The sequence below is a fragment of the Agrilus planipennis genome, unplaced genomic scaffold (genome assembly GCF_000699045.2).
Source record: "Agrilus planipennis isolate EAB-ADULT unplaced genomic scaffold, Apla_2.0 scaffold145, whole genome shotgun sequence".
Classification (NCBI taxonomy): domain Eukaryota; kingdom Metazoa; phylum Arthropoda; class Insecta; order Coleoptera; family Buprestidae; genus Agrilus; species Agrilus planipennis.
The window spans coordinates 26,119-41,474 of record NW_020440372.1 but is presented as its reverse complement, the minus strand read 5'-3'; the positions used below and the strand labels follow the sequence as shown (position 1 = coordinate 41,474).

Sequence of the window (15,356 nt, the reverse complement as noted above, 5' to 3'; positions counted from 1 at the left end):
CTAAAGAAAAAATTGACTCTTGTTCTTCTAAAGCAAGTAAAATTAAAAATAAGTTTAGTTTTGTACTCGATAAAAATTCGGGTTTTAAGCAATTAATTAACATAAACAGCATTTTAGAAGGGCATATAACGAAGAAAATCCAGAAATTCGGCTTAATTTTTTGCCATATTTTAAATATGCACCTGTGACTTCTTGCGAAGTGGAAATAACGTTTTCTGTTTACAAACATTTTTTATCAGGTAGACGAATGTTAATATGGATAATTTAGAAAAACATTTAGTTTTATATTGTTATAGTATGTCTGAAGATAACGTTCGTTAGTTTTTTCTGTAAGTTATGCTATTGTAATTTAAACAAACACAAGTGTTAACAAAATTTCTTTGTGTTTTATTTAAAATTTGAATGCATATAAATGCATATAATAATGCATATTTTGACGATTTTTAAAGCATATTTGCATGCATATATTTGCTATTTTAGTGCATATATTCCGAACTCTCATTATGACAGTAGTTGCCAAAAGTTACGTATACGTTTTTGCAAACACTAAGTAATAATTTATTCGTTTTTCATTGATACTTTTTGTTTTAAACCAAGTATTTTCTAAAGTCACTAGTATTGTATCATCAGCGTATACAGTATTTAATTCATTGTTCATAATCAATAAAAAATCATTCACGTATAATATATACAGGAAAGGTTCTGGAATTGTGCCCTACGTGTGACTGTTCCTTAACTATTTTCTTCGTCTTTAATTTAATACCGCGCACCTGAACGCAGATGTAGTATACGTATATCTAATACGGTATTATATAAAATTAGAGTGGAACTGCCAAAACAACACTTTAAAAGTAGTATAACTTCAGAATATGCACCACAGCACCACATGGACTCACAACAGAAAGTGCCGTTGCTCATGTAGAGCAGAGCGGTCTACGTCTTCAAGTGTCTGAGTGACCTACCTGATGTGTAAAACAGAAATCAAAAACAATATGATTATTGCAAAGTAAACATTTAAGTTGTTTTAAATATCAAACGATATTAATCAACATTCGCAGAACATCGTCACGAATACAAACGTAGTTTTAATGAAAATTTGGGAAAGAAAGGACTACAAAATGTAGAAATATTAGAATTAAACAAATTAAAGGTATTATTTTAGATGAAATAGAGGTATATACACATTATATAGTAAATATATATCCACAACGGCATATTATCCCTGCTTAACTTATGGGAATTAGAATCAATTTATCACCATTTAATAAAGTAAAATAAACATTCAGAATCCAGCACTATTTAATTTATTATTAATATGAATATGTCATGTCTTTATCCTATTAGTATTTTAAAGATATTGTTTATTATCAAATATTTAAGCTTCTTTTTAGATACTTAGCCGTATACATATATCTTCTACCACTTTTAAGTTTTCTGCTAAAGGTTAAAAATCTTATTAGCATTATCCGAGCTGCATTTGCTGCTAACTCTTTACATTTAAGTAAGTTCAATGCATTTATTTCTAGTATTACTCATGCAGATTTTGTACATTTCACCTATTTTTAAAAACAACTTTTAACAGCTTGTTCTAAGATTTTGTAATAAACTAACATATTATTGTATTCTCCACCCCAAGTCATATTGACATTTACCTATAATAGAATGAAACAAGGCATAATGAATTATTTTTAGCATATCCTATAACATATCATTTANGATAGGTTGTCCTATAATAAAGATAACACAATATGCTATTAATAATATTTAATAAATGATGAATTTTATTAGTTTACGTATATTTTATTTCCAGGAATATGCAGACCTAAATTGTAATATAAGGAAAGGAGTAGCTAATGGAGTTCTCTACGTAGCAGTAAACTTCGCTGGAATGTATACAAAATATTTAACTGATCGTAGTCAAAGAAAGGCATTTCTTGAAACACACCGCTCAATGAAAACGCGATATCAAACCCAATATGAAAATGAAAAACAAGAGAAACTTCTTTTGTCAGGTATGAAGTAGTGTCAAATAATTAATTTTTATAAGAAACCATTTATAGAGAACCTTTCCCAGGCCCTGAGATAGGAGATATATTAAAGAAGGAAGATAGTGTTATCTCATAGTGAGAGAAGAGTTCGATGTAGCATTAAAAAATTTAAAGAATAATAAGGCGCCAGGGGTAGATGGGATACAGGGGGAAATTCTGAAACATGCAGGACAAGAGGTTAGAGATCGTATGTTTAAACTAGTTGGTCACATTTACGAGACAGGGAAAGTTCCAGAGGATTATAAACGGAACGTGGTAGTAACCATACCTAAAAAGACACGGGAGAATAGGTGTCATACATTTAGAACAAGAAAAAAGGGCGGAAGAACTATTAGGAGAAGATCAATTTGAGTTTAAGAGAAATAGAGGAACGCGGGAGGCTATTCTATATAGATTTACGTGTAACAATAGAGAAAACGATAGAAAAGGAAAGGATGCGTACATAGGATTTGTAGATTTAGAAAAAGCTTTTGACAATGTTAAATGGGACATGTTAAATTTACTTAAAAATGTAAGGGTGGGTTACAAAGATAGAAGAGTGGTACTTAGTTTGTATAAAGGGCAACAGGCAGTTATAGAGCTAGGGCTGCAACTTAGAGAAGTAAATATTAGGAAGGGAATCAGACAAGGATGCACACTGTTACTGCTACTTTTTAATTTATATATCGAAACACGATCAACATCATTAAAGACAGTACAAGTGTGGGGATATATATACAGGGGCAAAAGATTAGTATGCTTAGATTTGCAGATGATATAGCAGTATTAACATCTAGCAAGGAGAACTTAGAGACAGCTTAAAATAAAATGGAAGCGGTACTGACGAAACAGTATTGTATGAAAATAAATAAAAGTAAAACTAAACTACTGGTAGTGGTATGCAAGGGAAGAGAAAGTAGGGAAAGAGCGAAAATAAAGATAGGAGACGAAAAATTAGAAGAAGTGACTGATTTTAGATATCTAGGAAGTCAGATAAGTCAGATATAAAGCAGAGGATAGCGCAGAGTCGTGTCGCCTTTAATAAAAAGAAGTCACTTCTATGCTCGCGAACGGTTGTTAATATCCAGCAAAAAATCCGAAGCAAATTCGTAATAACATTAACTCACTGAGATATAAGTTAGCCAATCAGAAACTGAAAATGGTATACATTGTAATCAACATTAGAAAAATACGAATATTTTATATAAAAGAAATTTTGAGTGCTGAGCACAGTTCAAATTCCAACTCTACCTTTCTATACCCAATGATAGAAACTATGTTTTAAATAACAGGTTCCTGTAATTCAAAGATTCTGTTGCGTGACAACGCCTGATAGAGGGGAAAACTTGTTATTGTAAAAGAAATATGACAGTGAAAATACGGAAAATCTGGTTGTTCGAGGGAGATATGTCATTGTTTTTAAACACAACTGAAATGCTGCGATTCATGCAGTTGTAAACATAAGTTATTAACTTTAAGTTAACACCTCTTCCGCTATACAATTAATAATACTAATCTTAATAAAACTTATTGGCCTAAAGTATACACACTTACGAAAAATCCAGTCTATTTGCAAAACTGGAACTGGATGATGATGTCAGATAACGTGTTAGTATGGTCTGCGTCTGAGGTCAATAGTCAAAAAAAGGTGAGTCTGTTTGCGGAACTAATTTATTCGAAACAGTATTTATATTTACATGGGCTAAATGTAAAACGTTTATCTAACAATTTAGTTTGATGGTTAACCTAGTTTTATCAATCAACAGCGACGAATGCCGACACGTAGACAACGTCCTGAGCAGATTGTTTTTGTTGACTTTACGCCGTCGTTGATTTGTTGCAGGCATAGGTGAGGATTGTCCCTCTAATATGATATATGTTGATTTGAGTCATTGAAAAGATACGGTTTTCTCTTTTGTTGGGCAGTTGGACGGTGAACGTGTAGTTTTTCCTGCTGATTACTTTAAAAAGGCTGTCGTAAGAGAATTGTAACGAGTTTTTAGGACCATCACGTCAAATTAGAACTTACTACTTACCTTGCTGTTTAGAGATCCTTGTAGATGAATATTTTCTTTTCCCTATGTCGTGTTCCGGATACAGACTGTAGTAGTTATACCATGCCACCGACTGTTGCTTTTAGATCTTTCTTCCGGGCTGCTCGGGTGCCTAATAGTACAGTGGGAAGAATCCAGCTGTTGTTTTGATGACATGTTATTGCAGTCTTCAACTGTTAATGAAATCGTTCGACCATTCCACTTACTGCAAGGTGGTATGCCGTAACATTTTGACATGGAATACGGAATACAAAGACGTGCCCATTTGGAGCAAATACAGTTGGCTAATGGTCAAATGAAACGGTGCGTGATTAGTTTGATAGATGAACGAATATCAGGGTTCGTTAGTGGTGCGCAATATATTAATACGTCTTAATACTAGAGACTTGTTAGATTTGAAACATGATTGAAGTTCTCTATCTGACTCTTGTCAGAGAAGAATGCTAAAGACTCCCAGTTTCCATCGTGGTTTTGTTGCAACAGTAGAGAACCAAACGGGCTCCCATATCTGGGTCATAGTTCCAATATATGGGCCATGGCCTGTCCATCATACATCTTACCAATTTTGGACCTATGTTGTTTTAACTTACCTCTAGTAGAGTGTATTTGTTTATAACAAGGTTTGAAACCAAATTAAGTAACTCTAAAAAGAAAATAATTATTTAACAGACAAAGTCACTTGAGCAAACATCTTACCTTCAGCACTCATGATGAAATAAAATATCTAACGACAACCAACTTGTCGCTGATTTAGGGATCTAGGAAGTCAGATAAGTCAGGACGGAAGGAGTAGTATGGATATAAAGCTGAGGATAGCGCAGGGTCGAGTCGCCTTTAATAAAAAGAAGTCACTTCTATGCTCGCGAACGGTTAATTTACAAATTCGAAAAAGGTTGTTAAAGGTGTATGTTTAGAACACGGCGGTGTACGGGTGCGAAAAATGAATAGTGAGCACGGCGGAAAAGAAAAAGTTAGAAGCGTTCGAAATGTAGGAGAATGGAGAACTCTATGGTGGTCAGTAAGAAATAGGCGAGATAGGTTAGTAGGATACCTTCTCAGGCATGAAGGTCTAGTCAGACATATTAGAGGCAGAAACGGAAGTTAGGAGACCTAGATTAGATTACTGTTCGCAGATATGGGATGTTTTAGGGAAATGTGAATATTAGCTCAGGATAGGAAAGAGTGGAGGTATGTGCCCAACCAGTCTTAGGACTGACGACCTTATGATAATGATGATGAACCAACTTTTCTTTTCAAGCAGAAAGAAAAATGCAATTTAAAGAAATAGGACACAATCATAAACCTGGATATGTGATCGTTTTTACGCATATTTCATAAAATGTAGTACCTGATATAGTGTGTACATGTTTCGAATTAATGCAGTTGTGAATAAACCATAAGTAAATCAGCAAGAGAATTATTTCTTTGACTAAATAGTCTGTTTCGTTTATGAGTAAAATGCTGATGAAGCGAGATAAACCATTGATACCGGTATTTTATCAGAAACTTTATTTCCAAAGTCTCTGTTGGAGGGAAAATTTAAATTTAAACCAGCCTAGCTTTGTCCAAGCTCCATTTTTTCAATATTCTAGCGACGTCTGTTGAAAAAACTCAATAGACAATACAAATAATAGCTGCAAATTACACGCACAGTTTTACAGGAAACTACTTTTCGGTATTCTAGCGACATCCCCTTTCACAAAATTCAATAAGCAATGACTTTAAGCGAGAAATTAAAATTCAAATAGGCTCCACCCCCAGTTTACGACAATTCTAGAAGGTCTTCAACAAAAGCTTCTGGTATTGTTGACAACAGGGGCGTGGTCTAACCTCTTCAGCTGAAGAATGACCTAGAAGGACCTTCTAAAGGTCCAAAATTGGTAAAATGATATCTATGACCCAAATATGAGAGCCATAACTCTGATATGGGAGCCCGTTATGTTCTCTATTTGTAATGCAGCGTCCAAACAATGGTCGGAAGCGTCACAAAATATAATTAATGTTACGTTAGATTGAGGACGGTATAGGAGACTAGTTTGAGTAAGTTATTTCTTACTCAATTTGAATGCTTGGGGTGCTTGAAGTGGTCGTTGGGAAGCAGTAATGACGAAAATTGCTTGAGTAGGTTGCCTTACCTGTATGTGGCGGATTTGTTATCCGTAATTGTTATTGAGGCTTGACTGCAACCAGTTACCTTGCCAGGGCTGATAAGCTCGGTGAACTGATCCAGGAGACATTGGTTGCTCAAATCTATAAGCCAAGATAGGTTGATTCGTAGGTCGGAACGATGGTGCTATTCGCTACTTGTGACGTGAATGGTTATTTCTGATTTGGCCCAGGTATTACAGACTTGGGATACACATAGTTGTCAGTACCTGTGTCAACCAGAAACTGTAGGCGTGTAACTCGGCCCGTAACAAAAAGGCTACGTTTTGGGAGGCGGAGGTAATATGTCCGAAATATTCGACGGATTCTCGAAGAGTCTTTCAGATACACACTTCGAATGTTCCGGACAATACTAGAATGTCATCTAAGTAATCAAAACCTAACTGATCACTTAAGGTAAGACGAAAACGATCCGTTATTTTCATGAAGGTTGCGGGAGCGTTTGGCTACTCGAAGGGCATTCCAACCGGAACGTACTAAAAGATGTCGTAAAACAAGTTTGATCAAGGTCTTCAAGGGCAAACGGCAGACCAGAGATCAATCGTGGACATAAAAGAAGTGGGCGTTGTACTTGTACCTACTCATCTAACCCTCTGCAAAAGACGGTGAAAGTAACATAATTGGGCGATCGATAGTCAACAAATAGTCGAAGTGGGTTGTCCTTCTTGGGGATTAAAATAATCATATTTGTGCATGGGGATTCGAATTCTTCAATTATGCCTAAACTCAATAATCAATCCAGTTTTTGTCAAAGAAATGGAAACTAATAGGATATGGATGTGTTGCAATAGGAAGGTGACGCTCCGCTAGGAGTGGGATCTCCCACTTGCTTAAATAATCAGCATTCTCAGTTAATAACTGATCGACTAATTTTCTTCGTCAGGTTGGAGAGTCCGTTCCTTCCGGTTCATCAACGAATTGGAAATGTATTTGAGGGTCATCATAAAAGTAATGAGAGAAATACTCAAAACGATTCCTGCTGATTCAATAAAATCACACCTCAATAAAGTATTATTCTCCAACGAATGAAGTAATACGGTCAGTCCTAGTGGAATTCACTTACCACCTATTTCGATGTCGACCTTTAACGTCGAAATGTTCACAGCATGACGCTTATCATCAGCAACAGAGATGTCAAATTCGTAACCCAAATTCTGCAAAACTCTATACAACCTTATAATACTAGCCTATGCATTAGAATCTACGTAACCTGCACCATGAAATCTATCACCGATAAACGGTAGCAGTCTTGTTTTCGTCTCATAGAAATCAAACAATTGCTTCGAATAAAAAGGTCGTTTATATAAAAAGGGTTCTGAAAATTGTGCATTATAGTGATGTCTTCCATACATAGATGATCTTCGCATACATTCATAATTTTATTTATTTTCTTCTTCGTCGTCTTCATTTTAGGCGAATAAAATTTTTCTCTAAGGTAATTGTAGGTTTCTATTATACAGTTATGGTTTTAATTATGATATTCGATCTTGTTCATTCGGTTTTTTTTATTCTTTAAAATATTTTATTTTTTCGTTAAACAGACTTGAGCAAAATAAAAATTTATATTAGATATTTTTTTAGTTAAATGTATATTCATTGATTGAACGGTGGAGGTTTTTGATTGAAATGAGTAGCAAAAGCAGATTGAAGGGTACTCCTGTTGTACATTGGTATAATAGGTTTTGTAGGTGAAACTAATTTTGAACAATTCCTCATAAAATTGATTTAAGCTTTTTCGTTATCAAATTTACGTCATTCATATAATGCCTGATCTAGAGTAGTAATATTAAGGATCATTAAATGAGTAGGTACAACAGGGTTTGAAAATTCCAGCTTTAAAAGTGCCTAAAGGTTGACAAGAACACATTTGCACTTTACCAATCAAAATATCTCTGTTGTATGTTCTAATATTAATGTGCTCTAAAAGTATTTGCAGTTTTCTTTTTATTGGTTCAAAATATATCATATAGTTTTTAGAATAAAGTAAGTAGTTAAGTCATGTAACAATAATTCATCGAGGCGCGGGTCACCAAAATGATGAAGCAGGGAGTCTTTTGATCCGAGGCACAGTCAATATATTCACCAATCAACACAAACCTCTTCTCCTATTAATTTTGATTTAACCTACTCAATAAGTAAGCTATTGAATAAACAACACTCTTCAGGGTCATCTTAAATATTCTTACGCGACAATACATAATAACAAGGTATAAAGTGACTACTTTTTTATCAGCGTTGTAAGATTTTTAACTTCCTACTATTACAATAAACACAGTTAGGCTTTCATCTGAATAATGCTTGAGACTCGGGCTTGACAGCCGTGCTCTAGGATTATTTCTCCGTCGGTTAGAACACCGATGGAGTAATTTATTCAAATTTACACTTTCGCTACGTTCCCTGGAGATGCTAACGTAGAAACTTCGGACAAAAGACTCCATCGGTATTCTCATCGAAGGAGAAACAATCCTAAACCACAGTAACCAAGTGGGCACTATACTAGTATATTTCTAAACAGTAGCTCTTTAGACTTTTTAAACGATAGTTGACCTATTTTTCTTTATTTTTAGTTCTGCCTAACTTTGTGGCGAGAGAAATGATTCGTGACATTGCAAAGGAGGAAGAAAGAAGAGGTACTTTCGAACCGCATCAATTTCATAAGATATACATTCACAGATACGAAAATGTTAGCATTTTGTTTGCCGATATAAGGGGATTTACAGGTAAAGAAGTACGGCTCAATTGAAATATAATTACAAAAATTATTTACATATATGGTATATTTAAAAATTGGGAAATACCTTTAACACAGGCACGTGGTCAGATATTTATTTTTTGTGGGAGGGAGTATACATAAAAATTTTATAATATAAGAAAAAATGTCAGATTGTAATTTTTTGTGTGTTTTATTGAAAGGAACTTAATACATTATATTGAGTCAAGTTAAATTTAAGGTATTTTTAGTTCTCACAATTTGCGCATAGGTATGAGGTCCAGTCGCGATAGAGAAGTTTTTAATAAAGTATTCTCGTCTAATAGCAGGAATCTGAACTCCCAAAGGATAATATATAGCCAATAGCCACAAAACCTTTTGCAAGAAGAAAGGATTTATTACTCGGTTTATCCGCATTGTAAGGAGGTTGTTTGTGTTGAAATTGTAGACCTTAGTAACATGTACCAGTTGTAAAATTTTTATTAAAAAATATTTGTACGTTTTCGATAAAATCACTGAAATGTGAAAAAAAAAAACATTAATTCACTAATGCATTGAATTTAACTTTACACAAGTGCTGTGTTAAAATGGCTGCCAAATCAAGTTACAACAAACATTCAAATCGTTTTGTGTTTATGAAGAATTCCTCTACAAACTCATTACAATCGGAAATACAAAACAATTACCAAACCCTTTAAAAATTCCCCTGAAAACCGAATATTATCCCGGGCGATTGGATGAGCAAGCGGCGGGTAACCGTCAGAGACACCAAAAAACCCCAACAGCCTGCAATTCTCCCACCATATAGGCCATTCCCCGCTACTTGCTAAGTATGTCAAGTAAATACTCATTCAACCTGCTTATTGTTCAATCTTTACAATATTTATTGAACATTTTCAGCAGTATTACGAGAAATGTCTGTTGGATCATGTTATCTGTTTATTATTCGTTTAAAACAATTGTTGAAAGTTGAAATACATATTCTATTATCATAATTTGAAGATGCTCTATTATTGTATTGTTACATGTATATAGTGTGAGAAGATGTTTGAATACGTGACATTTGGTGTGAGAAGTAGGGTTGAAAAAGACTGAAGAAAAAAGAGATTTTTGAAAAATCCCACCGGCCAATTTTCTGGAAGTTTCCATCGGCTTCCATCATTGGAACTACAGCAAATCCTTAGATTAGCACGTCACAAGACTCCAAGTGAAGCACTGTCGCACTCTTCAGAGCTTTAAGCAGCGAAACATGCTTCCAAACATCATATACGGATGCGAAAAACAGAAATTGATGATGGTAAGCGACAATGACAAAGGTGTCATGTCGCTCATCAGGGAATACGTAATATATGTAAAAAACCCATTGGAACCCAAAGTGTTGGAAATGTGAAAGAATTGGTCATTTTGCTAGTAGCTGCAACAACTACCGTGGTCGTCCAAATGCTGGAATTGTAGAAGAATAGGTTATCTAAATCGAAATTACCCCTCAAAAGAACGAAATCCAAAATGTTGGAAATGTGGAAAGACTGGTTATTATGCTCTAACCTGAAAGAATTACACTGTTCGTCTAAAGTGCTCCAATTGTGAATGAATTGGTCACTTAAGTCAAGATTGTCCCTCAAACAACACACGGTCTTTCGACGAAGATGGATAACAGTCGGAACCACAGATATAACGAGGATTTCAGCGACTGCGCGAATGCAACTTCGATATCGGACATCGCTGAAGCAAACAACACGGCAACGGAGGTGCGCCTTCCCGGAGAAAACTGCAAACATAGTTCATCTGCGGAGAATAAGGAAGAGCTGGATTCAAATTTATTGCAACCTAACCACTGTTCAGTCTGAGGGATCCCAGGAAGATAAGGCATTAATCGAAGACCAGAGAAAGTACGGAGATGTTGGCCCAATAATGAGATGGAAAGAAGCCGGAACACCCAGACCATCGTGGACAGCAAACAACGAAAATATTTTTTGGGCACAGTGGACTTTCCTTTACTTAGACCATGGCAAGGTGGAACTAGAAGCAATCAGAAGTCTTAGAAGCAGTCCATGGCGAAGGACATTTCGGCCTTACGAAGACTCTATGGAAGGTACGCGAGCGGTTTTATTGGTCACGAAGTAGAAGCGACGTGAGAGACTGGTACAGGAAATGTCCAACATGCACCGTCAGTAAGGGCCCAAAGACAAGCATTCGTGGACGAATGCAGCAGTACAACGTAGAAGCGCCATTGGAGAAAATCTCAGTAGACGTTGCAGCACCACTCCCAGTGACGGACTTCGGTAACCCGTACATCTTGGTAGTCATGGATTACTTTAGCAAGTGACCCGAAGCATATGCGATAGCGAACCAGGAAGCACATACCGTTGTTGAGAAGCTTGTCAATGAATGTATTAGTCGACATGGAGTACCACTAGAATTGCATTCTGACCAAGACAGGAACTTCGAATCGATTTTATTCAAGAACGTCACTGAACTAATGGTAATTACTAAAATGAGGACTACGCCATTACATCCACAATCTAATGGAACGGTTTAACGCTACTCTGGAGACCAATTTAAGAAGCATCGTCAACGAACACCAAACTGACTGGGACCGACACATACAACTATTACTCTTGGTTTATAGATCCATCATCCACGAGACAACTGGAAGAACACCAGCCAAAATTTTAATCGGGAAAGAACTCAGATTGTCAGCGGATATGATGTTTGGTCATCCTGGGGACTCGCGAGTTCCTACAGATGAATGCGCGGGCGAACTACGAGAACAATTAGAAGCCACCCATAATGCTATGCATACGAAACTGCGATTCGAAAGTGACCCCCATAAAGACCAGATATAATTGACGAGTCATTTATACCCGGTTTAATGAAGGCGGCAAAGTGTGGATATGAAATCTATTAAGGTGGAGAGGACGTTGCCCGAAACTACAGCAAACTTGTGATGGTCCGTATACCGTTACTCGACGCATCAACGACGTTGTTTACCGGATTCAGAACGGTAAAAATGAAGATCTTGACCGGCCTGCTCCCTACAGAGTCAACATCACTAATTGGGACGATCAGTTTTAAGAGGGAAGCAATGTCACATGTATGTTTGTAGGCAACCCAACATATATAGCGGCAAAGAAGACCGGAATTATAGACGATATGTACTGGAGAATTCTAGAAATCGTGAAGCTTCTGTAAATATTTCGAGGCGATACGAAGCGAAGAAGAAAGCGCCAGGAAGTGATAAAGTTTTTATATAGAAGTGTTATTTAGATAGTAAATTGTTAAATAAAAGTAAAAGCAGTGTGAAAAGGAGTTTGATTACGTGGCAGTATTATTAGGCACTNTAATAGTTCAATACTTTTGTCTATATTGGTATGACCTATTGCCTTGAAGAAGTCCATGATGTCTGCTAGTAATAATATGAAGAGGAGTGCGCTTAGTGGGTCACTTTGTAATACGCCTTCCATTAATTCTATTTCTTTTGTTTTGCATTCTGATGTTGTTTTTTCCATTATAAGCTACCTCAATTTATTAAAAAAAAATTTTGCTGCTGCTGTCACACCCTTGACCTAATATTTAATATTAAGCCTTGGTAATTTCAATATATTAAAATTAACCGAACAAACGAGTGAATTTTAAACACCTAGAAATTTCCCCATTTTTCTTGAAATAGTCTTTCCGTATCGTAAGAAACTTTTCTGACATGACATACACTGACCATTAGTATTCAGTATATCAGTTTGTAATTGGTAGGGATTTGTTTTGCGAAATTGAGTTCCACGTCTGACGGTTTCAACAGAATATTGACCACCATGAATTTTTTGTACTTGTTTTGTTAATAAACACAGTGTCGAACTGCTCTAAAAAGACATTCAGTAGACCTTAATTACTCTATTATCACATTATCAGCGATTCCGCTAATTTTTGGTTTCGTATCTATTTCGTTTTATATAGATATCTAATGAATTTGTCTGTGTAATGAAGTAGCTACATANCAATGTATCGTCGATTCAGGGTAATGGGTAGCTATCCTTCAGCGTTACGTCATTCAACTTCTTGTAGTCCATACAAAATCTCGTAGATCCATTCTTCTTGCATTCTAACACTGTAGGGGAAGCCCAAGAACTTTGAGATCGTTTTATGACCCCTTGCTTATGAATGTCTTTTATGAGATTATTGACTTCCTCTTGATCCGCCCAAGGAACTCTTCTAGGTGGTTATTTGATGGGTCTTGCTGTTCCAGTGTTGATGCGATGGTATGTTAAGTTAAGTTAAAGTCTTGAAATGCCTGGACGAGGACGTGTTGAAAACGGCCCAAAAGTTCTTCCAATTGTTTGACTTGGTGGTTGTTGAGATGCTTACTTGACCGCCTCACAAGTTCTGATTAAAATGCCTCTAAATTAAGGCGGAATACCATGTATGTATCGTTATGTCCCGTCTGTACAAATCTGAGAAACTTCCTACTGATTCTCAGCCTGCAGTTATGACGTCACGCAAAGCAAATTGCAAGCTTGTAGATTCACAATTGCCTTTATTGTAGATAAAAACGTAAAGAAAACTCCTTTTGGCAACTTTATGCGGTTGTTTCATCATATTTCCACTATTTTTCATTTAGTTATTACGTCGGGAAAGTGGACAGAAATATCTTTTTAAAAATTGAACAGTTTTATGCTATGACGATTGTACCAATAGTTAAGAAGTGTAAACAGCTGCATATTTTTCCGATTGCAAGTTTTTCTAAACCTTTAAACGTCTTCGTTTACTTGTATTTCCAAAATTAGCAAATACAGCCGAAGGCTAGCAAAAACTTTTTTTTTTGGCAAGGCTAACGTTTGAAACGCTCATTTTATTTATTCAGTCTTTTCAATGAATAAATTTTCTTCTAGATCACAAAAACTATACTTATTGTTAGTTTATTGATTGTAATTTTGTATCCGGAATAATTTACTGTGGTTGATTGAATTACTCTTTTATAAACATTGCGCCATTTTTCGCTATAGACATATCCACTAACGATCACTTTTGACTTAACTATGTCACCACTGAAAATTTTGCCAACATAGGACGGTAAGAACAGAAAATTAAATTAACTGCAGCAGAAAATGATTATAACCAATCTACCTAATCATAAACGTCTCAAAATCACAGCTATCTTATTGAATAATTCTTCTTTCTAAATACTTAAATCATCTTACGCTATCCGACAAAAATCTCCCATCTTTTATTCAGCTTCAATTATCTTCGCTTTTTTAATTTCAGCCTATGGGCCCGAACCTCCCCGTTTAGATACGTGCCTGTTTTAATGCTTTTAGAATACGTAATAATCTATTATTTTAATTTACAGAATTAGCCAGCAAATGTTCAGCCCAAGAATTGGTTAAGATTTTAAATGAGTTATTTGCACGTTTTGACAAATTAGCTTCTGTAAGTACACAACTTCCTTTTTGTTAAAATACAAGGTTATTTTCAAGTTATTTTATGTATTTCTAAAATAAGTATGTACTGTAGTCAATAGTTATAAAGGCTATCACTATCTTAAGCAGCTGTTACTATTTCACAATGTTTGACTACGTCATACAACGGAACATTTACTAAATCGAAAGTAAATTCAAGTTGTTACTACGTATTAACAATATTAATATTACCGGAACAACCATAATTAAAAGTACGTTTGTTCCTAGATCAGTTGTTCACTTAATTTATTCAATTATTCCATTATGCAGTTAACGATTTTCTTAAATCATCTGAAAGAAAAACGCAGCAACTTCTTCAGCTTGCTAATCTTTTCAGATATTTAATATTTGTCTAACTATCTTCAAAACGTAGAATGTTTTTATTATATCAATACTTACGATCACTTCCCTTTTTACATGAACATTTTGTCTCCCTTTCAATAACTTCATATGGACCGGAACACGGTAGTTCTAAGGATCTTCAGATGTGACCATTCCTGACAAAAACGTGCGTGCAATTTTTGTTTATCCATTATTTGAATAAAAAGAAAGTGTCAATGAGTCATTGCTTTCATTAATTTTTTTTTAAAAAAGCTGTTAATCTAAATCCGTGCGAGTATAAAGATTTTTGTTGTTCCAGAGTAGAATCTCATCTCTCTTCGTATAAAAAATTTAACAATCATTTAGTTGTTTTTTGTTTATGACTTCTCGAGCGCAGTTGTGCAAGTGCTTTATTTTGATATAATCGAAAATTAAAATAGATATAAATCAAACCTCGTTGTGCTCTTCGGCGTAAAATACCCTACATTCTGGGAAAAACAGTGGCAGAGAAAATGAGTGGGTCATTTTCCGATGCGTGAATAAAACAAAACCCTATCCGGTATAGAATATGGCCCCGCCACAATTTGTATCACTGCTTTTCCCAAAATATTTTTTTTTATAATGATTA

The 15,356-nt window shown here is 35.3% G+C and overlaps 1 protein-coding gene across 1 annotated transcript in view; it reads left to right on the top strand.

Annotated features, from left to right (window-relative positions):
• The window catches only part of LOC108736969 (adenylate cyclase type 8-like), a gene marked incomplete at its 3' end in the record, with an annotated part of 96,419 nt that overhangs the window by 56,953 nt on the left and 24,110 nt on the right, over nucleotides 1-15,356 (top strand). Inside the window, exons 6-8 of the mRNA XM_025979656.1 lie at nucleotides 1,811-2,012; nucleotides 8,815-8,967; nucleotides 14,299-14,378. Coding sequence (XP_025835441.1) covers nucleotides 1,811-2,012; nucleotides 8,815-8,967; nucleotides 14,299-14,378 — 435 coding nt within the window. The remainder of the gene's footprint in view (nucleotides 1-1,810; nucleotides 2,013-8,814; nucleotides 8,968-14,298; nucleotides 14,379-15,356) is intronic.